At 42.8% G+C, this 26374-nt stretch overlaps 1 protein-coding gene across 2 annotated transcripts in view; it reads left to right on the top strand.

Moving 5' to 3' along the window:
* Positions 1-26374, top strand: part of LOC120869183 (SLX4 interacting protein) — a 205425-nt gene that overhangs the window by 164503 nt on the left and 14548 nt on the right. For both annotated transcript variants that reach the window (XM_040248303.1, XM_040248302.1), the window contains exons 5-6: positions 12203-12280; positions 15783-15871. In XM_040248303.1, coding sequence (XP_040104237.1) covers positions 12203-12280; positions 15783-15871 — 167 coding nt within the window. The remainder of the gene's footprint in view (positions 1-12202; positions 12281-15782; positions 15872-26374) is intronic.

The following is a 26374-nucleotide window of genomic DNA, read 5'->3' as shown; positions in this document are numbered from 1 at the left end:
CTTGTCCTCTTCATGTCTCTTTTGATGTGCTCCACGGTGGATGTTTTTGCCCTTTGGCCAGAGTTGACTCAGCATCTGTCTCCGGTCTTCACGTCCCTCTGAAGTCCATGCCTCATTTCTGTGTGCTTCCCAGACAGCTGTGTTCACTGTCTGAAGCTTGGGTCATGGTCTTACTGATCTCCACCACCACCAGACCCCCACCCCGTTCCCTTACAGGCCTCCACTCACCCCATCAACAAAGCCAGGACCCCCCTCTGCCCTCGTTGGTTGTCGACCACCAAACCTGTTTCTGCTTCTGTCCCTGAAATGTCCCTTGAACATGTCCCTTTCTCATTAGTCCTGTGACGACCTGCGATCCTCATCTCGCCCCACTTGGCTTGCGAGAACTTCTACCAGTTTCTGCCACTCTGTGCCATCATGGAAATGCAGGCCCATTGTGCTACATATTCTGACTTTTCAAGCAGAGCTGGAAGTCCATATTTTCATGTAAACTTTCTGAATCCTTAAAATGCTTGTAACTGATTTAGAAACTTTGATAACACCATGTGCACCTTCGTAGGCCACTAGTTTGTAATGTTTTACTTAAACATAAGGTAAAAATATCATAAGAAAATGATAATGTAAGTGATTTTGTTGTCTTTTTGGCATGAGAAAAAGCTTTATATCAGAATTTCAAAACAAGACATGTATTTGACTAAATAAAATTGGAAAATACTTTGGCCAAATAAAAATACTATAAACAATTAAAATATAAGTGATACTATGGGAAGAAAAAATTTTCAGTTAAAGGTCAATGTAGTTCTTATAAAATTATGCTTATAAATCAGTGTAAAAGATAACTTCAGAAAAGCTCTGTTCCCTAATAGAAATAAACAGAAGATGTGTACAAATACAAATGAATCTGAAATAAAGCTTGTCCTTACTTGCAGTCAAAGAAATAGAGATTAAAAAGCCGTGAGCAGTGGTGAAGCCACGCGCACCTGTTCTGTATTTGAAGGTCCAGTATTGGTGTGAATGTGGGGAAATGGACATGATTGTATACTCCTGGTAGGAATTTGAATTGGGCTTCCCTGGTGGCTTAGATAGTAAAGAATCCACCTGCCATACAGGAGACCTGGATTCGATCCCTGGGTTTGAAAGATCCCTGGAGAAGGAAATGGCAACCCACTGTGGTATTCTTGCCTGGAGAAGTCCATAGACAGAGAAGCATGGAGGGCTACAGTCCATGGGGTCACAAAGAGTGGGACATGACTGAGTGACTAGCACTTTCACACTTTCACTTTCACACTTTTCTGGAATGGAATGTGGCAATTTCACATTAGTCAAAGTTTTAGCAGGATTCTGGAAACTGGGAAAGGAGAAAACAAATTTATCATTAAAAAAAAAAAAATCAAAGTTCCAGGAAACAGTAAAAAAGACACTAGGAGGCAAGAATTGAAGTGAAAAAGACTAACAGCTTTCTAAAAGCAGTGAGGGATATGTTCATATGTTCTCTGGTTTAAGAAAGCTCAGCATCCCAGCAGGATAAATTTTTCAAAAGATCCTGTATATATTGTAGTAAATTCCAAAACACCCAAGACTTAAGTGTTAGTCAATGTTAGACCGGCTTCTCTGTCCCTGGAATTCTCCAGGCAAAAAAAACTTGAATGGGTAGGGGAGTCTTCTCAATCCAGTGAGTGAATCCAGGTCTCTCGCATTGCAGGCAGATTCTTCACTGTCTGAGCCACCAGGGAAACCCCTGATGCCCCAAAGTGCGGCCAAAAAAAGAATAAATAGAAAACCTTAATAACCCCTGTTAAAGAACTTAGACCACTATTTCAGAAGTACCAGATCTGAACATTTTACCAGGGAATTCCCTCAAAATTTAAGAAATAGGTAATTCCAATTTTGTATAAAAGAATAATAGCTAACATTTCCAACTCATTTTAGCATAACTTGACACTAAAACCAGATAAGGACAATACAAGAGAGGAAAATTACAAGTCAGTCTCACTGAAACAATAAAAATAGAAATCCTAAACTAAATGTTAACAACCTAAATTTGACGACGTGGAAGAAGAATCATCACCTGATGCCACGTTGGTTCCAATTAGAAAGCCTATTAGTATTTACAGCATTAATATGTTATAGGAGAACAATGCATATGGTAACTAGATTGAAAAAAACTAGCTATCATTCATGATAAAAATTCTTGGAAAGATTAGGATCATGTCTGCAAAAGTCTATAGCAAATATTGTTCTCAGTGGTAAAACATTAAAAGCAGTCCTTTTATAACTGTGAGGACCACAAAGGTGGTTACTACAATATTCAACAATTACTGGAGGTTCCAGCCCAAACAATGACAGGGAAAATAAAACAGATGAAATATTGGAAATAAAGACCAAAATTTTGGGGGGTAAATGTATACATAGAAAAGTCTAAAGGAAATATACAGACTAATTATTAGAATTAAGATTTAATATGTTTTTCGGCTGTAGGTCAGCATATAGAAATCACTTTATTATAGCAGACAGTTGGAAAATGTAATTTTTAGGAGCTGGTATGTATAGCAGTAGCAATAAAAAAAAATAGGAAGTTCCTCATAATAAACTTATTAAAGTATGCAATAAATTTATGTAGAAAATTTTTAAACTTTATCAAAAGACATTTTAAAAGTCCTTAAAAATAACTGGGAGACTTACCATGTTAAATGCATACGAAATCTCATTATCATAAAGATCTTATTTTCCCCAACTTAATCTATAGATGGAAGGCCTTTCTAACCACAGCTCCCAACAGAGTTGTTTTCATGAAGTTTGACAAGCTAATACTAAAAGCTGTATGACACTATGAAGGACCAAGAGTAACTCCAAGTGATTTTATGAAGAATGGAAACCATGTTGAGGGTCAGGAGAGAAACTTGCACTAATGGGTATTGCGATTTATCAATAAAGCTCAGGTAATGAACACAGTGTGCCCTGACTCCTAGTCAATGGAATAGAATGACTCAGAAAGACCAGTTTAGATATGACAGAGCTGGCATTTCAGATCACTGGGGACCTTCTATTAGACTGTTCAATAGAGAATTGGGGAAATAGAGACTGTTCAATAGAGAACTGGGGAAAGAAAAAAAGTGGATTCCTAATGTACACCATACACAAAGTCAATGTACATAACTTTGAGACTTGTTAAAAAATCAGATTATAAAGCAGCATTTCTAACCTGTCTCCATTTGTGTAAAAAGAGAAGAATATGTGTGTGATTATATATCTTGAGAAAAGATCTGGAGGATATTGAAGTTAAGGTGACAAGTGACTGTCTCTGAGTGGTTGGATTTTTGCTGATTTAACCATCTCTTTGTGCCTCTTTTTTGTTTCTGTTTAGTTTTTTTTTTAATACATTAAGTGTATATTACTTTTAATTAGATTTTTTTTTCATTTTTAATTTTCCCCGTATTTTGTATCTATTTTATTTTCAGTCTTCTTTGAGATTATCTTTTCAAATTCTTTTCGGCAACTTCCAAACTGCCTCCTCCTTTCATGCACAGAAATAACATTTTCATTCTGATTTTGATTGGAATTGTCTGGTGCATAATAGTCACTTAGTACATGTTTGTGAAATAAATAAATATAGGGACAATTCACGTCTTAACACTGGTTAAGCCTTCCAACCAAGAATATGATATGTTACTCAAATCTTTTCAAGTCCTTTTTTTCCTAAATGTGAGCTTTTCTGTTTTTTAAAAATACAGATCTCACACCTTCATGCAATTATTGTTTTCTGAAATGGTATAATCTTTTCGTTTTCCCCCACATTGAATCAGACCGTTAATTGTGTAGCTTTACCATCAGGACTTAGAAGTGTCAGAAAGATGATTAAATGTAGATAAATACATCCTGTGTAGTGAGGTCAAGGACCTGAGTTTATTTAGCTTAGAGTAAATGACTGCATTGAAACTGAATACCTGTCTCCAAGCACGTGATAGCGGCCAGCTTTCCTTCAACTCTGCTGAAGACAAGACACAGGAAAATGAACTTCAGCTAGAGTGTGAGTGACTCAGATTAAAGATTGCAAACTGACAGTGTGACGCCAAAGCGGCCCTTGGGAACACTTTCTTTGGACTGTAGAGTATATTTTAAAAGTTTGAATTCATTGCTAATTTGAAATTTGGGAGGTCTCACATGAAAATTTAGATTTCCAGCTTTTCTGGCAAGGCTTAAAATCTAGTATCCTGTGCCAGACTTTTAGTGGCAGCTGATGGCTGGAATTCCGAAGCGACTGCCCCTCTTTAAACCAGCTGTGTGCTTTCTCCAGTTCTCCATGTCAGAACCCAGCCCTTCCTGTTATCTGCCTTGCCCCTTAAGCATTTTAGTCTGCAACTTCAGCTCCAGTGATAAAGGAAGAACTGACTTGCCCACACACAGGCATGGCATTTTTCATTTTCAGGATTGTTTTTAAAATGTGGTTTAAATATGGTCTGACTACTAAGCAAGAAGTGGACCAGGCGACTTCTCAAAGATCTTTCCTGTCCTGTGAGTCTGTGATCCTGTTGGAATAGTGCCGTGGTTCAAGAACTCGATGCATATGGTTGTCGAAGCTGCAGTGCACCCACTGCAAGACACAGAGCCCACAGAGCTCACGGTTCATCTGGTATTTCCTCATGTTGGGCACGGGAAGTTTGACAGATTTTGCAGAGGACCTGTTTCAAGAGCCAAGAGTTCAAACTAGCTGCTTCATTCAGAAGACTTGTTAAAAGTCTGTTTCTTTTGTACATAGTTATATAAATGTGAGTGAAGGACTTTGTTGGTAACTTTGAGTTTTATAAATATCCAGTATCGCATGACTCCCATCATTACTGTGGGGAACCATTGTTTTGAATATCATTTCATCTGTGCTTGAATATTATCTAAGCACAGTTTTCATATTTAATGTTAAGGGTTATATATACTCTTATAAACAAAAAAGTAGGAAAGCAGTATGGGAAAAAAATCTGAAGTGATAATGTCTCAGTCTGTTGGAAAATTCTTAAAGAGATGGGAATACCAGATCACTTGACCTGCCTCTTGAGAAACCTATACGCAGGTCAGGAAACAACAGTTAGAATGCAACATGGAACAACAAACGGGTTCCAAATAGGAAAAGGGGTACATCAAAGCTGTTTGTTGTCACCCTGCTTATTTAACTTATATGCAGAGTACATCATGAGAAACGCTGGGCTGGAGGAAGCACAAGCTGGAATCAAGATTGCCGGGAGAAATATCAGTAACTTCAGATGTGCAGATGACACCACCCTTATGGCAGAAAGCGAAGAAGAACCAAAGAGCCTCTTAATGAAAGTGAAAGAGGAGAGTGAAAAAGTTGGCTTAAAACTCAACTTTCAAAAAACTAAGATCATGGCATCTGGTCCCATCACTTCATGGCAAATAGATGGGGAAACAATGGAAACAGTGAGAGATTTAATTTTTGGCAGCTCCAAAATCACTGTGGATGGTGACTGCAGCCGTGAAATTAAAAATGCTTGCTCCTTGGAAGAAAAGCTGTGACCAACCTGAATAGCATATTAAAAAGCAGAGACATTACCAACAAAGGTCCGTCTAGTCAAAGCTATGGTTTTTCCAGTAGTCATGTATGGATGCGAGAGCTGGACCATAAAGAAAGCTGAGCACAGAAGAATCAATGCTTTTGAACTGTGGTGCTGGAGAAGACTCTTGAGTCCCTTGGACTGCAGGGAGATCCAACCAGTCCACCCTAAAGGAAATCAGTCCTGGGTGTTTATTGGAAGGACTGATGCTGAAGCTGAAACTCCAATACTTTGGCCACCTGAGGGGAAGAACCAACTCATTTGAAAAACCCTGATGCTGGGAAAGACTGAAGGCAAGAGGAGAAGGGGACGACAGAGGGTGAGATGGTTGGATGGCATCACCGACTCGATGGACGTGCATTTGAGCAAGCATGGAGAGCTGGTGATGGACAGGGAAGCCTGGCGTGCTGCAGTCCATGGGGTCGCGAAGAGCTGGACATGGCTGAGCAACTGAACTGAACGGAACTGAACCGATGCATCTTGTAAATAATAATAGCATGTGGCCAGTGGTATTACATACAGAGTCTCTCAGGTTATAGGTAGTGAGGCTACAGGTAGAAAATTTGTTTTGTTTTTTTCCTGACTAAATTTGGCCACAAGTAATTATTTTGTTCACAAGTTTTGTTTTGTTTGGTTTTTTTCTTTTTAATGGATCTAACCAGTTTGCCCATTTGTTTTGGCATCAAATAGACATAGCTTTATTGTGACTCAGAGTCCAGTACTGTCCTTATTTAAAGACATGAAATGTTATCTCAAGGGAAATTTTTTGGAGTCTCTAAATGTCTTGGGTAATAAGTGAAATTTTTAACCCAGGACCAAATATTCCATTTACCCACCCAAATTGTTTCCCAGTTGTGGTCTTAGACTAGGCTCCTGTGTGTATTCTTAAACTTATGAAGGACTCTTGTTTTTGGTTCCCACAGAACAATTTCTTTCTGCATCCACACCCACATCAGCAGTGATGAAGGTCACACTGAGACCCACAAAATGTTTCAGAGGGCTCCATAAAGTCTTTTCCCAAGGCCCCCGTGTCATACTTAGTTTGTCCTTTAAGTTCTAACAGATGGTATCAAATTCATGACTTTTCTAGCCTTGACCATCTGATAAGGACAGGTATCACTTTCCAAATAGGCACAGTTCCCGAAGTCATGACTTACGACATCATTTCTCCGGAACGAAATAGCTTTAAAACAGATGCAGTCGCCATCTTTTAAGTATGTTCTGTGTTCCTGGAGTAGTCCAGCACCAAGATAGTGTCCGTACGTGATAGGTAGCAGCCCCTTCCTTCATGCTGTCTTATTAAATCTTACTCAAGTCTTCACCTGGTGAATGAGCCCTGACTCAGGACCTCAGCCTGGAAACAGTCACAAGTCTGAACTGGCTCACAGGAGGGAGCTGCTGCTAGTTCAGCCAGGAGGCATCTGATTGCCACCAAGTGCCCTTTCTTATAGCAAAGGTAGACCAATATGAGACCCACTCTCCCACCTGCTTAGGTAAGTTTACCTTAGCTGAAAGTTGAAGTATTTATAAATTTAAGGTTTGGTTTCTTTGAAATCAACTTTAGGACTAAATCTTCAAATCATCTCTGTTCTAGACTTCCAATTGTGATCACAGCTTTAGTTTAAACTTAAAATTTCCTGCAACAGCTAAGTGAGTGAGTGAAGTCACTCAGTTGTGTCCGACTCTTTGCGACCCCATAGACTGTAGCCTACCAGGCTCCTAAAGAAGCCATCAAAATTAATAAGTGGCTGGCATTCTAAAATAGTGGATAAAAGGGAGAGAGAGATTATTCTAGGTGAAAGAGACAAAACCAGATGCAGTGCCTGACCTTTGGTTGGATTCTAATTCAGGAGGAATATCAGTGATTTGGGGGACAGTTTGAGAATTTCATTGTGGACTATTTAAGCAGGAACGTCCTGTCAGTTACGATTATGGGATTTTGTGATGTAGGAGAATGTCATTGTCTAGGAGTCTGTATTACATATTGTGGAGTTATCCGTCATGATGTCTATTCTGAAATGGTATATAGCAAGTATGTGTGTGAAATATGATGCAGTATTAACCATTATTGAGTCTAGAACGTGGGCTTTGGTTGTTCCTGGCACTGTTTTTCCACTTTTCTGGGTGTTTGAAATTTTTCATGCTTGTGAGTAATGATTCAAAGGAAGCGGTTGTCCCAGGGAGAGAAGTGCTGTGGGCCACAGTAGGTCTTGCTGAGGGCTTCCTGTGGTTTGAGAGAAGGCTTTGCTGGAGGGGATTCACCGAGTGGTGGGTGGAGCGTACTGTGAGTGGTGCTTTCCTGCCCAGGCCCCAGGCTAGCCTCCAGGGGCTCAGCAGGTGAGCCCAAGGCGGTTTCCCAGGCTCCTGTGAATTGCTTTCCTAATCACAGTGGGAAAGGGCTTCCCACCACAAGCTGGACCACAGCTTCCCCTTGGCAGTCTTGCGGAAGCTCAGGTCACATTAGCCAGGAATCCCCTGGAAAACAAGCGAAGCTAGATGGCTTTACAGTAAAAACTCCATGTTGGAGATTTGCTCTTAGCATCTTGGGACTATGAAATATTAATATAATGACCCAAATAAATGACCACTCCCTTCAAAAGTACTATTACCCATTGGAGCACAGTACTACTTAAGACTAACCTGCTGCCTCGCTAAGTCAGGGTGGAAACTGTTCAACTCATATTTGATTTTTTTTTCTTTGTTTTTTCCTTTCTATTTCATAAAGTCTCTAAATTTCTAATAAAGCCATTTGAAGCAGTTTATTTTAGACAGAAAGTGAAATGAAATAGTAGCAGAACTCTGTCCTTAAAGCAGAGACCACCCTTTCTTTATCTCACAAATATGACCCCATCTCCTTTTCTCGGATACTTGATGTTCTTTGGCGAAGAGAAGGAAGGCAACAGGTTGTCATCTAGAACGTCATTGGGGGGTTGGGAGGTTTTCTGTTGGAAGGTGGTGGGGAGTACAGCAGCTCCTTATAAGGTATGGAGCTTGGGAGGCGCAAGCGTAGGAGACTTCGGGGGCTGCTGGGGAGACGATGGTCTCTGGCTGGGACTGGATGTCTCATACATTAAGCAGTGCGGTGTGTGTCTGTTAGTCTGTCAGTCGTGTCTGGCTCTTTGTGACCCCATACACTAAGGCCCACTAGGCTTCTCTGTCTTTGGAATTCTCCAGACAAGAATACTAAATTGGGTTGCCGTTCCCTTCTCCAGTGTATCTTCCCAGCCCAGGGACTGAACCTGGGTCTCCTGCATTGCAGGCAGATTCTTTACTGTCTGAGCTGCCATGGTAAACCAATTATTTCTTGAAATAGACCTACCTGAAGACTACTGGTGGAAAGATGCCTCCACGGTAAAGCAGTTCTCTCTCTAATCCCAGTCTCTATTTGTAGCTAAAGATAGGTTTTTTTCAGGCTAAGGAGGACCACAGTGGCATCCTTAATTGTGATTTACAAGTGCCTCTAGATTTTGGAATATAATTGCCATGTAATTTTCAGATGAAAAGGTTATCACTTTATGATTTCCATTTTGCTTCTTCATCCCAGCCCTGACTCCAGTTCTGGGCTTTTATAGCATCAGTATTGCAAGCCTGGAGCTGGTGCCTGAGAAGGGGAAGCAGAGGGTCCCCTGGATTCTTTGCCAAGCTGCCATTTAGCTTTTGAGCATAGTGGAGCTTTGCTTGAGCCCTAGATTAGTACACAGTCTCAGAGGCCTGCTCAACTCTGTGAAATTGATGTCATTAAAGAGCAAAGATAATGCAGTCTTTATCACTGCCTGTTATCTGTGGATAAATGAAATACAGCTCCCTAAGTATGCCAGTTCGGTGTATTTCAACAGCTGTGAGTTTCTTTACTTACATATCAGAGTTAGGTTGCTGTAAGAACAGACACAAACACTTTTTGTGTTTTCTTTCTCTTCTGCTTTCTCTTTAAACAGTAAGGTTTCCCGCAGCCAGTATAATTTGGACTAAGCAAGTACAAATCTCTTTTACGTGGTAAACTTACCATTTCTCTTATAGGTGTGTTCAGCAGGGTTTTCCACTAAAACCATAAGAAGACACCAGTTTAGGAAGGATTCCCTTTAAGATAATCCCGTCCTGGGGGCAGTGAGGGGAATGGGACAGAGGAGGAAAGATTTCAGTAAACTCTACTCTCCTAGTAATGCCGGTAGTAAAACAGTCAGAGTTTGACTTATGCTGCTTTATTTTCCTAGAGAGGAAGGTGGTATATTGAGACAGCTGACCAAGCAGGATTTAGTTATCACTCAAGTGGTATCTCCAGATACCAGGCTTCCTGAACTCATACTGGAACTTTCCTAGTCAACTTCAGATTTGGCCCCTTCCTACCAATAACACTTTATTCCTGGAGATTTTGTACAGCGAAAAGAGTTTTGAGAATTGGAACATGTTCTCTGACCCCTAATCACGTGGAACTATAAGCGTTAAAGTGTGATCCGCAGCAAAGGCAGAGTACTTTGATAATGCATTTTTGTTGTTGTTCAGTCCTTTGCAAAACTCACATAATTAATCATTACTTTGAAAATCACTTCTCTTTGTGTGTTTCTATGTCCCTGACTGTTAAGTCTCCTACCATCCCCCTCCCCCAGCTGCAAGACAAATAAACAGATGTGGATGTCACTTCCACTCTCGCGGTGACCTAAGGGCCGAAGTATTTGTTTTAAAGCACTCAGAATAATGCCAGTGCTGTGCATATTTCGTTTGACATTTTAAGCAGAAGAAAGCCACATGACCAAAATGCGATCCACTGCAAGTGTGTTAGGAAACAACATATTTCATCTCTGTAAACCTGGAGATTATTCTGTCATAGATGTCACTGTTGTTGTGAAATCCCCATGGCTAAAGCAATTGTGCTGTCACAGCTTGTGTAGAAGATCAGGTCTATGATCACTGATGTTCTGGATCTTTCTACGAGGGTGACAGAAGGATACTTGAATGTAAAACTGGAAACTTCTTTAATTGTATTCTTTATATATAAATTATTTCAATACAATGATTGTGTTGGTCTTTGGAGAGTCCAGTGGACCTGGAGACCACCTCTTTTAACTCCTGGACCTTCCAGTTTTATGACTAAAATCCTGACTCTGAGGATAAGCGATTTGCTGAAGTGGTTTGGGGACCTGGGAATCCTCACCCTTCTTCGGTGGGCCTTTCACTTCTGATTCTTCCACCAGGTTCCTGAGTGTGTTAACCAGACATTTTTACTTGATCATTTCGGGAGGCTCATTGACAGAGTGCTTTATACTTGGGACAGGGCTGGAAGCGAGGAAAGAAGGGAGGGATGGAGAGAGGAGGGAACTGTGCTGGTATTTCCCGTGACTACGGAAGTTTCGTTGCTGCAGAATTTGATGATAGTAAGAGGAATGGTGATATCTCCATCGTTACAGATGGTGGAGTGCACTCCTTCAGACCAGGTTTCTTTCGCTTCACTTTATGTTTGTGAGATTTAGTCCTGATTTGGTCTCTAGCTGAAGTTCATTTACTTTTAGTGGCAGAGTAGGATTTGCACTGTGTGACTGTTACCCCACTTTGTTTTCAATGAAAAATTCTACTTTTGATGGATATTTGCATCAGTTCTGGTTTGGGACTTCTGTGAAAAGTGCTATTCATGCACCCAGTGTTTATGCTTGAGTTCAGCTTTAGATGCTGAAAGCAGCTGTCAGTGCATGAGAATTCCTGTTAGCCCACATTCTTGCCAACAGTTGGTGTTCATGGCCTTTTCCAGTTTGGCCATTCTGGTAGTTGGAGAGTTTTTTCTGCCTCTTTTTGGGGGAGGCAGGGGGACTTATGTCATATTTCGTTTCATCACATCCTATATAAAGACTTTACTTGAATTTGAATAACTTACAGGCAAAACACACTCCTCTTCAAATAGTTTAAACTCTTCATTATGTGAGCTGATAAGCAGTGAGCATCAGAAAGTGGCCAATGGTACAACCTGAATTAAGCATCCTACCTGGGGGCCTGATTGTTAGGCCTGTTTGGTCCGACCTCCTCAGTTAGGCCATTTTCCAGATAGAGTAACTGAGCCGCTTCAGTTATTGGAGGCTGTTCCAGGTGCCGTGGCCAGGCCTCCTAGGAGTTACTCGGGCATATGCACCTCTTCCTCTGGAAGAGGCCCCTACAGATCCTCCTACTCTGACTCACTCGGCAATCGCTGAGTGCTCACTGGGCGGCAGGCACTGGGCTGGGCCTGTGGGTTCCTTCTCAGAGACATGTTTAGTCTGATGCTGACCTTGTTCACTTAACAGGTGTTTTCATTCTACTTTATTGCAATATAGTTTATTTTCACTGTTGTGTTGGTTTCAGGTGTACAGCAGAGTCCTTCAGTTATACGTGTATATATGCATTCTTTTTCATATTCTTTTCCATTATGGTTTATCAGAGGATACTGAGTGTAGTTCTCTGTGCTCTACGGTAGGTCCTTGTTGATTATCTTTTTATATGTAGTAGTGTGTATATGTTAATCCCAAGCCCCTAATAGATCCCCCTTCACGTTTCCCCTTTGGTAACCATAGGTTTGTTTTCAAAATCTGTGAATCTGTTTCTGTTCATAAGTAAGTTCATTTGTATCATTTTTAAAGTTCGATCTCACCCATGAGTGATGTATGATACTCACTTTTCAGGTTACGGCTTTCACATCACAGCCTATTTCCTCAAAAGAGGAATACGTCTCCGCTGCCTGAGGGGCTCACCAAGGACAGGTAAAAAGCCACTTTCTTGGGTCATTCTGCACAAGGAGTGTGTCCTTAGAGAAGGAATGAAAATTAAGGAATGACGATTCCTAGTGGCCACATAGCCTTCATGAAACTGAAGTACTAATTAAGAGTGTTTGCAAGTGCTTGACATTATTTTTTTCCATCTTGCTCTGCTCACTGCCTGCCTCAGCCCAGTGAGTGGGGCCACGCTCCGCCTTCCTTTCCTGCTGCCTCTCGGCACTTGAGCATCCAGAGTCACTTCAGGCAGTTAGACCACTGTCTGTGCACACTGAGGCCCTGGAGTACAGAGCGAGCCTGAGTATGAGAACGGTGCATTCCCGGCCCTGAGCCGCCAGGGCCTCTCTGTAGGTGTGTGATGGGGCCCTCTGCCCCCACGACTCCCTGAGTCAAGATGTCCACTGAGGAGACGAGGTCAAGTGTGTCCAGCCAACAACAACAGAGTCAGATGCTAACAACTGCTCTCCAAGTCCATCTGAGCTTTGGAAAGAAAATTTAACTCCGCTTCCTTTGCTGATTTTAGTAAATAAGATATGAAACAGGGACATTAAAAATGAAGTGTGCAGCAACTATACTCCAATAAAAACTTAGGAAAAAATAAAAGCAGTAGTACTTCCAAGTAAAATACAGTATTCTAAACAAAGCAACAACAACAAAAAATGGAACTGTGTAAAGGTTTGGTCTTGGAATCTTTGCAATTATCTGCACTTTCTTAACTTTAAGTGTCACTTGACTGTATTACTGTCACGGTGGGGCCTTCCACTCTATCCCATCCTCTTAGTAAAATAAATCACTTAACTTTGTATCTGTTAAAATACAGCCTAGCTACCCTTCACGGTAGGGACTGCCATTGCCTAAATTTTTATTTAAATGTTCATGCAAATCTCAATTACAACCTAAGTAGAGTGAAGGGCTTTCTGTTGATAAAGTACTTAGTACCAAATTGTTTAAAATCTGCTGTTCTAGCATTCTTATTTTTCAAAGGAATCATTTGATAGAACTGATAATTTTGAATTTCTAGTTCTTTTTATAAAAAATTATTTATTTATTTATTTAGCTGTGCTGGGCCTTAGTTGTGGCATGTGGGATCTAGTTTCCCGACCAGGGATTGAACCTGGGCCCCCTGCTTTGGGAGGGTTAGGGAAGTCTCTTGAATTCTGATTCTGATTCACTGATGAGCTACGGTATTTCAAGACTGTCCTGTTGGGAGAGGGAGTACAGATAATGAATTCTGTGGCTCCATTTCCCTTTCCAGAAAGTCGGAAGCAGACTGGTCATCACTTATCTCAGTAAGATGTTCTAAGAATTAGTGAATAAATATTAGCTGCTTTGTTAACTTTGTTTTTCTGCCTTTTCAGAGTCCCATCTATAGTTACCTAGCCAGATAAAGCATCCATGTAGTGAAAGTGAAAGTCACTCAGTCATGTCCAGCTCTTTGCGACCCCATGGACTGTACAGTCCATGGAATTCTCCAGGCCAGAATACTGGAGTGGGTAACCTTTTCCTTCTCCAGGGGATCTTCCCAACCCAGGGATGGAATCCAAGTCTCCAGCATTGCAGGCGGATTCTTTGCCAGCTGAGCCCCAAGGGAAGCCCAAAGCATCCATGTGGGGTCAGAGGTTAAACACACCCAAGCCCCCTGCAATGGGGGTTTCTGCCCGAGGACCAGAAGGGAGAAACAGAACAGCATGTTCGGCCCTGGTTGCAGAGCCTGAGCAGCTGCATGTCTCGTGGTGAGCAGTGAAGCACCAGGGCGGGGTTCTGAGCAGGGTAAGCGGAGCTGTTGTTGATACTGCTAACCCACTTGCCCCAAGTAGAATGAGTTGGAGGAGAGAAGGCAACCCCCAAGGAGACAGCAGGTGAGGAGAGAGTGGGTCCCAGAACATCATTTAGCCTCTCCAAGTGGTTGAGGGGCTGACTGTGCAGGAGTCGTGTGTCTGCGTAACTGACACTTTCACGCCTGCTCGGTCTCTGTCTCAGGGCCCTCCCACCGTCATTTCTTGTGGGCAGTGTGCATTGTATGTAAAAGGCTTCACTTTCATGACTCAGAATAGTAAAAATTGGTCACATCTAAAAGGAAGGCTTTCCCTTTTAGAAAAAATTAGCTTTATTTCCGTTGTAAATACGATACATGTGTATTATACAAATACTGAGGCAGTTGTTTAGTCGCTGAGTCATGTCTGACTCTTCTGCGACCCCATGGACTATAGTCTGCCAGGCTCCTCTGTCCATGGGATTTCCCAGGCAAGAATACTGGAGTGTCTTGCCATTTCCTTCTCCAGTTCAGCCAGTACAACCAAGTAAAAACCGGGAGAAGAGAAGACCCTCCCACTCCCCATCCCCCACCCCAGAATATTCACTGTTAACATGGGCTAAACGTCACTCCAGACATCACCCCAGAGGTCGATGGGGGCTGTGTGGATGATTGGAGAGATGGACAGACAGATGGAGAAGAAGGCACATTTACTATTCAATCATCCTTTCATTGAATGTTGAGGAGTCTGGTTCTGTGATTCATTTAACCTTCCCCACCCGGAAGTCAGTGGTTTTGCTTTAAGAAATTGTAATCATAGGTCATTGAGACTGTGGTATAGTTGGACCAGCTTTACTATTGCACATCTTTTAAAATTTATTTTATTGTTTCTGACTGCGCTGGGTCTTTGCTGTACACAGTCTTTCTCTAGTTGTGGCGAGGGGGAGCTAGTCTCTAGTTGAGGTGTGCCAGGCTTCTCATTGCAGTGGCTTCTTTTGTTGCAGAGCACAGACTCAGAGCAGGCCTCAGGAGTTCAGGCTTATGGACTCTAAAGCACAGGCTCAATAGTTGTAGTGCACACACTTAGTTGCCACACCACATGTGCAATCTTCCTGGACCAGGCATTGAACCCACATCTCCTGCACTGGGCCACTAGACCACTAGACCCCCAGGGAAGTCCTTCTATTGCACATTTAACCGTTTCCTTAAGAATGATCATTAATTCCTAATCTCCGACACTGCTGTTTTCATAGCCTGGTTCAGACTGGGAATTTGCCTTGCAGCCTAGGGAACCTCTCCAAAGCCAGGTGACTGAAGAGGGGAGAGGAAAACTAGCAAGAACACTGACAAGGTGTGTTTTCAGATTTCTTCCCTCTTCCAGTGTATGTCTGAACACTCAGTAGTAAATGTTGATCCTGTCTCCCAAATGTGAGTCTGAACAGAAGATAGCAAACTGACCCAGGAGGAAAGCTGTGATGGCCCTGGGCGCCTGGGGATTTCTAGTGATACCATGGTCCAGAGGCTCAGGTGGATCCATCTGCAGCCTCCTCCTCTGCCCCTGGAGCTTTGTGCTTGCCCTGCGCTGCTGATGGCAAACCCTGGAAGGAGGGGAGGGGAGAAGACACATGTCTGATACATACATGCTTATCGTCGTAAGGCAGAATTCTTGGATCAAGCATTTCTGTGTTCAAAGTCTTTTGACACCTCGAGTGATGTGATTTCTTTCCTTTTGTACAGAACTCCAAGTGTTTCCCGACAGGTTTGTGGTCTGCGTAAGTCAGCTTGCATTCAGTCGTGATCTTTTGGCAAGTCAGAGTCAAGATTTGGTATGTATGAAAAGCTCTATAAGTAAATCTGCTTGAATGAAAAGTTACTGTAATAAATAGAAGAACTGTTGAGCCCTCAGTGCATGTTTTAAGGGACCAAAAATGTCCTATCTATTTTGCGTGATAATATTGATTAATTGTTATGCTCTTTTTTTCCCTGAAGACTTCTTGAGAATTTAGCATGATCAGTAGTATAGCAACATAAAATGAGAAAGCACATACTACAAAAACCGTGAAAATGCTTCTGATAGTATTTAAATGAAATATAAAGCATTCTTTAAATGAAGTGAGGCAAAATCCACATGTTTCCACTGGAAGCTTTCATTGGGGTCAGTGGCTTTTGAATTTTATTCCATGGTGAATCACTGACATTTTCATGAAAACCAGTACTTTTCCCCAGTGTGCTCTTTCTTAACTCATAGGATTTGTTTTCTCTCTCTTTTCTTGTGTTCAATTTTGAGCTCCGTCAGTCTTATTTCTGTTTCAGCGGAGCTCTTTATGCAGACAAACAGATTCTGAAAATTCACTCCTAATGTTATAGCTTTCAGCCTTGTCTTTTAAACTTAGCATATACATTTGAGAGTCTCTGTGGGTGTGTGTGTGTGTGTGTGTGTGTGTGTGTGTGTCTTGCTGCAGTCACAGCCCAATCTGTTTGAGCTTACCTCTGTACCAATTTTTGTTTTTCGTATTTTTGGACTTGGACTTGTGACTTGAAACTTTAACAAAAAGGAAAAAGCGTCTAGCAGATCTTAAACCTGGACATAATATATGTCATGATTATTATGCTTCTAAAATAATTTGTGGGGATATTAGATTACTCCTTAGGTTTGTTATCTTTTAATCCATTTGAAATTTGGCCCTCATGGTCCAAAACCAGCTTCTTATCTCATCTTAAATAAATACATAAGAAAAGTGTTTTAGCGACTAGAAGGCTGAACAGAGACCCAAGAAGAGTCTTCTGAGGATTCGTATTTAAATTTAGATGCCTTTGTCCAGAACAGGTGAGCCCTTCAGAAAATCCAATGAGACACTTATTCCATCTAGCAGCTAAACTCTTAAGTATACCTATTAAGTGCAATAAATGAAGCACATCTAGTGGCAAGTGTTAAAAGTTTATTTCAGAAGCATTTCTAGAATGTTGAATTATCTTAGTAAATTAACAAATACTAAAGTAATAATGCTGCTGGCAAACAACTGTAATGTAATATAGCTTAACTGATTCTCAGACCAATGAAAACATTGATTTGTGGTTCGAGAAGACAATTAATTGTACCACAAAGTATTACTGTTTTCAGATAGAATACAGAAAAAATTAGATCTTGTATGACATGTAATATTAATACTTAATATTTTTAATTATTAAGGATGAGTTACAACATCTCCATACAAATGAAATATCGTCCTCCTTAGGGGTACTGGTATTTGTACAGATGTAAGCTTTCTATAGCTGCTGTCATATAAATCTTATAATCTGTAGGACTTCCTAACCGTGAAGAATTTTCATTATGAAAAGTTGACTGGTCTGAGCCTTTTCCACGAGCCAGTTCCGTTTTCTTATCTTCAAAATGTTCTGATATCCAGGGATAACACTGGGGGTTCACCAAGTCAGCTTATGAGAAAAGTGCCATTTCCATCTTGAGGCTCTTTCACTGTTCTGCTTGCTTCCCTTTAGCTGTGGTCAGCCTTGAGCTGCCCTTGTCCCCACCTCTGACCATCCTTCACATGCACACTTCCCTCGGTCAGCTAACGCCGGGCACTAACGGGGCGGCTTCAATCCCTGGCACCTCGGAGCCCCACTCTGTGCGGCCAGCCCACCTGTGCAGCCCCTCCTCATGGGCCTGTCCCCCACTTCCTTGAGAGCCTGCTCCAGGAATAATAGCACACCCAGGTCAAGCAGGGGCCCCTGGCACCCACAAATGCCCCGTCCAGCCAAGACCCCAGTCCTTCCGTCCCAGGCGCCTCCGAGTCAATCCTCGCTGACGCTTGGCCTCTGCAGAGCCCTCCCGTCCCGACTACATGAGGATCAAGGAACACCGGTCCCTGCCAGGACGGCCTCCTGCCGGGAGTAGCCCGTGGGGTCTGGCCCTCCTCTGACTAGCCCTTGAACTTCCTTATGTCCCTTAAAGCTTCGGACCATTTTATCCGTTCACACGGACACTAGCCCCGGGGCGGATCCATCTCATTTCTCTCAGTAGTTACTCTCCAGGAACTGGGGGAGGCCTGGGAGCGGGCTTCCTGAGCGGCGTTTTGGAGACGTCTTTGGGAAGAACGTCAATCATTTGTCCGGAAACTCTTGGCTTCGCTCCCTCTTTCCCAGCCGCAGAAGTGGCGGAGGAGAATGGGCACTGGGCAGAGCCTGGCCGCCTTACTCGTGCTGTGGCCCCAAGTAGAGGTTGCCTCCTCCTTCCCCTTCCCTCTTTTCCAATCGGATCTTCAGTGTTGAAGTGACAACCGGCTGGGAAACCCGGGAACGTCTATTCAGAGCTGCTCTGCCTGGATGCAGGGCAGCCCAAGAAAGCAGCCGTGCCAGACAAAGGAGTGCCCAGGGAGCGCCCCCTCTTCAGGGGCAGAGCAAGTGCAGCCACGCTGCTGCCGGCACTGGGAAGGTCTGTCTCCCGCCCTGCACGAGGGCCCCATGCGGGGAGGCGCTCTGTGTTGCAATAGCTCTGTCCCCAGTGCCCACGTGCCAGGGATGTGGGAATCGTGCTGTGTACTTTGGGAAGAAAGGGCATGATTACGGGATGAGTCACTGTATTTTTCTTACTATAGTTTCTCATAAGAAATCTCGAAGCCCTGAAAGTCTCAGTTTTGGATCTATTGCTAGAAGTGGGTCGTTTTGCAGTTTTTACCTTTAGTTTCAGAGTTTTATTTTTCCCCCACCTTCTTTTCCTTAAAAATATGAACAGCAGGAAGCTCAGCATGTCCCATTCCAGCAATGCTGTCTTACGTATTTACAAACCCCAGTCCCTGTGTCAAGACTGCTTTCTCTGATGTAAAGCCTGGGAACCTTTGGGAAAGTCAAAATTAGTTCTCATTTTTATTATTCCTTTATTAAGGGAAATAACCAGTAATAACTGAAGCCATAATTTTACTTTCCAAAGTAATAAGTTTATTGTGTAAATAATCGCAGACCCATCTGGATCTGGGACATTTCAGAGTCAGCACAAAGCTGCTGTCTCACAGAGCGCTGGTTACAGCCACTCCTAGTCTCTGTGGCCCTTCCCATCTGTTCTTACCATCACGTTCTACCATAATTTGCTGAGTGCTGACTCTTTGCCAGGAACTCTGGCAGGCACTGGGGAAACAAAGAAAAAGAAAAAAATCATTCTTGCCCTCAAGGAGCTTCCAGTCTGGCAGATCAAGGGCTGTGAAGGTGACCTGGCGACCCAAAAGTTTTAATTTAGAGAGAGCCTCCCTTTTTTTTAAGGCATATCCATTCTGTACCTTAATGGTTCATTTGGCCCCTCTCTACAATTCAGAAGGAAAGTTCAAAAGATTTATTTTCTTTTAAACCTAAGCTGTAAAAACCTGTGATTCTTTGGGAAATTTAAAAATGGTGTTTAGTACTAGTGCTTCAGAGAAGTGGATGTGAGCGCTAAGATGTTTGGACTGTCTTCCGCACCTTCCTTTGAGCTGTGACCAAGCCGTGAAAGCATCTGTCAAGAGTCTTCAGAAAGCACTGCCCTGCGCCAGAGCGTCCTCTCAGTGGAAGGGTTGCTGGCATGCCCAACAGGACGCAATAGTTAGGCACTAAACTGAGCATTTCTTTTTAAGCTGAACTATCGTTCAATCGTAGAGAACACTCCTTCTAATTTATGAGTATAAAATTGAAGTCAAAATGAGTCTAAAGAAGCAATAAACTGCCCTTGCCTGGGTTATTTTCAGCCTGGCTGTCCTATTTCTCAGTTGTAAGTAACTGAACCTCAGTGGGCCTTAGCCTTCCTCTCAGTCAAGGGAGAGAGTATCAGAGTATATTAAAAATCCTTTCTCACACTGTTTCTACCAGACAAAGGGGATGAAAATACAGCTAAATAAAAATCACAAACTAATTTTACACAAAAAAGCACTTGACTTGTAGCTTTAAAAATTGAGATTGGAAAAAAAAACTCAGGGGAGGATTATATTTTAATCTTAGGAAAGATAAATAGAAATTAAAAGGAAACATTTTAGTCCTGAATTTTTTGTTGTTGGTGTTCAATCGCTAAGTCACATCCAACTCTTTGTGACCCCATAGACTGCAGCGTGCCAAGCTTCCCTGTCCTTCACTATCTCCCGGAATTTGCTCAAACTCTTGTCAGTGATGCCATCCAACCGTCTGATCATCTGTCGTCCCCTTTTGCCTTCAATCTTTCCCAGCATCAGGGTCTTTTCCAACGAATCAACTTTTCGCATCAGGTGGCCAAAGTATTGGAGCTTCAGCTTCAGCATCAGTCCTCCCAAATGAATATTCAGGATTGATTTCCTTTAGGATTGACTGGTTTGATCTCCTTAGAGAAGAAATAAAAGAATTTGTGTACTAACTTCATAACCAAACAACAGAATTATTTAACTTTCATGAGCAAATTTCGATATAAGGTTAAAACAGATCATTCAAGAAAAGAACTCTTTTTTTAATACCAAAAAAATTAAGTAAGTAGTGGATGATTTTTCTAGGTTTTTCTTACTGTATCATAGACTTTAAGAATCCATTCTTCTTATTGTATTTCCTAAACAGTGCTAGTGGTAAATTATATGGAAGCCATTAACGAGAGATTCATGTAGCGCTAGGGAAAGTTCCTTGAGTGGGAAGAGGTAATTTCCATATTTCGCATTTCCCACAGTGTTTTGAAGTTGGTTTTTTACTTAATAACAGCTTACCAAAATTGTACATGTTCACTGTACAAAAAATTTTAGAATCAAAACATATACAAAGAAAGTAAAAATTACCCATAACTCCCAACCCAAAGATAGCTTCTGTTAATGACCTAGTCTGTACTCCTCTATACTTCATACTTGATAACTGAGGTTGGTCTGTATTTAGTTAACAGGACCCATTCATTTGTGAATTGTGTGTTTATGTCCATTTTTCTATTGGTATTTTTGTATTTCACAAACTTCTTACTATATAAAAACTTCTTACATAGTAAGGAAAATAACTTTAAGTGAATTTATCATTTTCTTTTCAATCACATGTCATTTTTGCTGCCTGGTAGATGTCTGTGTCCTGGACAGGGCCTGTGGATGGGCTGGGTAAGGATGGGAACTATAGCAGCATCCATCACACACCTGTCCTGCCCTTCTGTGGCTTGGCAGGGGGATGATCCTAATGGAAATGCTGTGTGTAGGGGGATGAAGATGCTCTTGGTTGGTCAGGTCTGTCTACAATAGTTTTTTTAGACAGTGACAGAGACCGTAAGAAAGCTTTTTCTCATGGAATATCATTTTTTTAAAAGATGGGCTATCCTTTGCTTGTATGTTCCAGTAGCCTGAGCTTTTGTTCTCCTTTCCTAATAATAAAATTCTCCCAAACAGTTAGCCAGCAGTGTTTGTTAATAAGTTGTCTCCTGTCCCCCGTCTCCAGCCCTCCAAAGGAACCTGCCCTCGGCCGAGTTAGAACAGGAAGCATAGATAACTTAGCATAGAAACTGGCTCGCTTAGAATAGTTAGAGAGGGTCGACAGAATGGGGAAGATCGAAAGGGTAGTTAGTATAGGCTGCGTCTGTGCCCCCTGGTCCTTTGGGCCTTCTCCCCATCATGTACCTTTCCTTCTGAGAGGCCTATTGTCTCCCTTTGATGACCACTTAGGTGATCAGTTGACTTAGGGAAAACATGACAGGGGATAAAACAAGTGAAATGAGGATCAAACGTGAAATTACAGGACCTGACTTTGACCACTGCCTCTGCCCTCACTCACTTGATGACCTTGGACAAATCATTTGGCTTCTTGGGATTTGTTAAGCAGAAGTGAAAAGTGATGTCCAGGACTTCCCTGGTCCAGTGTTAGAATCCTCCTTCCAGTGCAGGGGACTCAGGTTCAATCCCTGGTCAGGAAACTGAGATCCCACATGCCTCAGGGCAACTAGGACTGCACCCTGCAACTACTGAGCCCTAGTGGCACAACTAAAGACGCCTGCGTGCTGCAACAAAGACCCAGTGCAGTCAAAAAAAAGGAAGTAAAAGTGATGCCTGCCATGCAAGTGAAACGATGAATATAAAAATGTCTTGTAAATTCTAAAGTCCTGGTGCAGTATTAATTATCGCCATCACCATCATCATTCTCATCATTCTTCCTATTCTTAACCTGAAAAAGAGCTCATTTAAATGCCATTAATGCTAGATGAAATTAAAAGACGCTTACTCCTTGAAGAAAAGCTATGACAAACCTAGACAGCGTATTAAAAGGCAGAGACATCACTTTACCAACAAAAGTCCGTATAGTCAAAGCTATGGTTTTTCTAGTAATCATGTATGGATGTGATAGTTGGGCCATAAAGAAGGCTGAGCACCCAAAAGTTGATGCTCTCAAACTGTGGTGTTGGAAAGGATTCTTGAGAGTCCCTTGGACTTCAAGAAGATCAAATCAGTTAATCCTAAAGGAAATCAACCCTGAATATTCATTTGAAGGACTAATGATGAAACTGAAGCTCCAATACTTTGGCTACCTGACTCGAAGAGCCGACTCAGTGGGAAAGACCCTGATGCTGGGAAAGATTGAGGGCAGGAGGAGAAGGGGATGACAGAGGATGAGACGGTTGGATGGCATCATCAACTCAATGGACATGAGTTTGTGCAAGTTCTGGGAGATAGTGAAGGACTGGGAAGCCTAGCATGTTGTAGTCAGTCCATGGGGTAACAAAGAATCAGACACGACTTAGCGACTGAACAACAACAATACCAGATTAGCAAAGAGCTCAACGCCTGACCCTCCGTGCTAGTGAGCTTCTGAAGAAGCTCAGTTCTTATTTTTCATCTCTCATTTGCCAACCCAGCTTCATTTTCCAGCTATAAAAACTGAAGTACCAAAGAGTTAAGTAACACATCCTCATTTAGCCAGCAAGTCAGTGATGGACAGAGGGACACAGCAAAAGCATAAACTCGTGACCTCCTGTGGGAGATCTGCTCACCACCATCCACAGGGGGAGGAGGGAGAGTAGAGACCACCCAGTTAAAACGCCTTTCTTTCCAGTAGCTGCCAGTAGACTCCCAGTGAGACGCTGTTTTGGAGGAAGGACCCAGCCACTGCTCTAAGGTGCGGAGGAGTTGGGAAACAGCAGATTTTTCAGGCTGGGTTCCTAAAAGTGCACACAGGCTCTAGAACACCCACCGTGAGAGAGCACAGACCGAGACAAAGTACAAGGGGATCCTGTCGGGAACGTTCATTAGTAAACAGATGATTTAGAATTCGGTGCTTCCTTTCCCAAGCTAGCAAGGCCGTATGTGGGGCGAGGTTCCCAGACTTGTCCACAGAAGCTGTTGCTATCATGAGATTGGAGACTTGGAAAGGGGGTCTCACTGTCTGTGTTTGAGGGAGATGGGAAGAGCTGTTCCTTCTGTATCCCTGGGCAGAGGGCCAGCTCTGAGCAGAATTGTGAAATGAGACAGTCATCTAATGGCTTTGCTCAGGCTCTCACGCCTCTTTCCCACCGACAGCCAGGCTTATAGTGGTCCTCGCTGGCCAGGCCTGCCACCCCCCGGCTGTCCTGCGCGTTTCCTCACCTCTCTCCTCTCCCATCTTGTCCAGACCCACGCTGGGGTAAAGATAACCACCACCAGTGAAGGACTGGTGACCTTCCTGCAGGTGCTGGCAGTTTCCAGCCCCAGGCTTCTGTGCGGGAAGTTATTTTTGAAGAAGAGGTAGGGTAGTTCTGCCAGGGTGATTGCCATTAAGTTTCTATTTTTCACAGCTGTTTCCCTTCAACTTTTAAACTGGGCATTAAACCTCTGATTCATGAATCATCTGAATTTTTTTAAAGGGGGATATGAATTTTTATGTTTTTCTGGTGAAACTATAACAGCTCTCCTTTAGTTTTCAGAGTGCTCGATGAGCACCCTCCCTTCTTAAGAAGCACTGGTTGCAAACCTACATATTCTCTCGAGCATCCAAATTTTGTCACACTTGTGTAGCACCAGAGACTCAACTCTGAGGCCCCAGGTTGTTTAGGATTTATCGTTAGGCTCTCGAGGGTTAGATAAGTGTAAACTGGAAAATCCCTGTGAAATGTGTACTGCCTGCAAGATCACTTCCTTGATTTTTTTTTTCACTAATTTCATTTTCAGGTTAGCATTCTTTGCAGCTATTTTATTGGTACTCCCAAAGGTCTGTACAAGATAGCTTCATAGTCATCAATTCAGAAGACATGAAAACTTTTTTAAAGTATTTAAATTTTTTTTTACAAAACACGCTAGGGGGTCTGCTGTTAACCCAAGTAGCAGCATCATCAGCAAACGTGTGCTCCTCTTCGCCTTAGAGATGTGTCCTTTCGTGTGAGGGTAGAGAAGCAGAGGGACTAGGGGCCAGAGGAGCCTGCTGAAGCAGAAAGGGTTCCCGCTCACAGTGTGGGAACTGGGCAGATGACAAGGCCTCATGGTCGTCAGTGTCCTCATCTCTGAGATGGAGGAGGGCGTATCTGCCAGGGGAGCATCCCAGGAGGACTGGTCCCTCTCCAAGTGCTTCTCTCTACAGTGTCTCAGGACAGCTGTCCTCCACCATTATCACATGTAGAGAAAGCATCTGCTGGCCACAGTGGGATCCATAAGATAACAGTTTCCTCTTCGGTTCCCTCTGTTTGCTGTGGTTCCAGTGAGTCAATGCACACATGTCTATTCCTGTATTTCTTTTCATTGTTCATGACTGCTCCATCCCACCTGATTTTTCCTTTTCACTGCCTTCACTTAATTAAATATCAAATAAGGTAAGAAAATCTTAGAAGTGAAATTTGGGAAAGAGAGACCTCTTCCTCATTTTAGGACCATGGCTTCTACATGGCCGCGTTGCATCAATAGTCCAAGACTGTCGTCATTGTCATAGTTCACGCTCTACTTGGGCTACTTGGAATTCATCAGGCATCACACAAGAATAACTTTTCTTTGTGCTTTTATTATTGTAAGGTCATGAAAAATTGAAAGTAGTTTCAGTTTATTACTTTAATATTAGTATTTGCCCCCCAAATAAGCTAATAAGATACAACTTTTACTTTGATTTTTAAAAGAAATTTTTAAAATTTATTTTTGGCTGTGCTGGGTCTTAATGGCTATGCACAGGCTTTCTCTTGTTGCAGTGAGTGGGGGCTTGCCTCTCATTGCAGTCCATGAGCTTCTCATTGCGGTGTCTACTCTTGGTGCAGAGCATGGGCTCTAGGCATGCAGGCTAAGTAACTGTAGCAAATGGGCTTAGTTACCCCTTCGCATGTGGAATCTTCCTGTACTAGGGATCCAGCCCCTGTCCCCTGCATTGGCAGGTGGATTCTTGACCTCTGGACCAACAGGGAAGTCCCTGCTCTGCTTTTAATTGTTTGCAAAAGACTTTTATTATTTGTGAAGGGCTGTTGCATACAATAGCTTGTTCTGTGCAGCAAACCCAAGAAGAGATGATATCAGCCTTAAACCTTTTAGTTTTCAAGGAACAGGAAGGCTAACTGAATGGCTTAGGAAAAAAAAGAAGGTTTTTGGCTCATGTGCCTCAAAAGCCCACACTGTGGGTATGTTGATCAGAGGCACAGACTTTCATCAGGACTGTTTCTCACAGTCCATTGGCTCTGCCTTCCACACTGTTTGACTTCATGCTCAGCCTGTGTGTGGTAGTGGTCCTGGTCACTCCAGGTTCCTGGCAGAAGAGAGCAGGCCCCAGCACTCCATGCGTCTTTGTGAGGCTCACAAATTCTGGACTTGACTGGCCTGGCCTGGGTCACAGGCCCACTTCTGGAGTCAGGCTTGTACACGAGGCCTCCTGAAATGCCTGGACATTGGAAGGTCCTTGGGGACATGATTCCCTGAGAGAGAAATCCATTTCCAGGAGATGGTGAGTGCCCACTGTGTAACTATCATTATCCCCCCCACCACTTAAAAAAGAAAGTAGATGAGGAAACTGATGCTCAGAGAAGACAAAGGGCCTGTCCAGACGCCACAGTGACATAGTGACCAGGACAGCAGATGACCCCGGGCACAATGGGGAGGGTGCTGTAGGGGACCAGACCTTCTTCCTCAATCCTGGCCCAGCTAGATGTGTGGCCCGAGACACTTAGCCGCCTGGGTCTCGTGGCATCAAATAGGGACACAACCTATCTGTCAGATAGTCAGTGAGGCCCCAGTGAGGGGTGGGAAAAGGACTTCAGTCATCTAAGCTTCCTACAGATACAAAGCATCCTTCGCCTTCTTAGAAACCCAGGTGGTCTGTGCAGGCATCAGACTTTCTTTCACAACAATGTCAAGAAAACCTGTTCAGTCCTTTCCAGTTTCCAAAGTGTGCTTCATACACCTTGCTGCGGTTAAATTCCCTACACGATCGTGAACCAACTCTAAGGGGCT

The sequence above is a fragment of the Oryx dammah genome, unplaced genomic scaffold (assembly GCF_014754425.2).
Source record: "Oryx dammah isolate SB20612 unplaced genomic scaffold, SCBI_Odam_1.1 HiC_scaffold_10, whole genome shotgun sequence".
Classification (NCBI taxonomy): domain Eukaryota; kingdom Metazoa; phylum Chordata; class Mammalia; order Artiodactyla; family Bovidae; genus Oryx; species Oryx dammah.
Note: the sequence above shows the minus strand (reverse complement) of the source record. Positions and strands in the feature narration are given on the sequence as shown.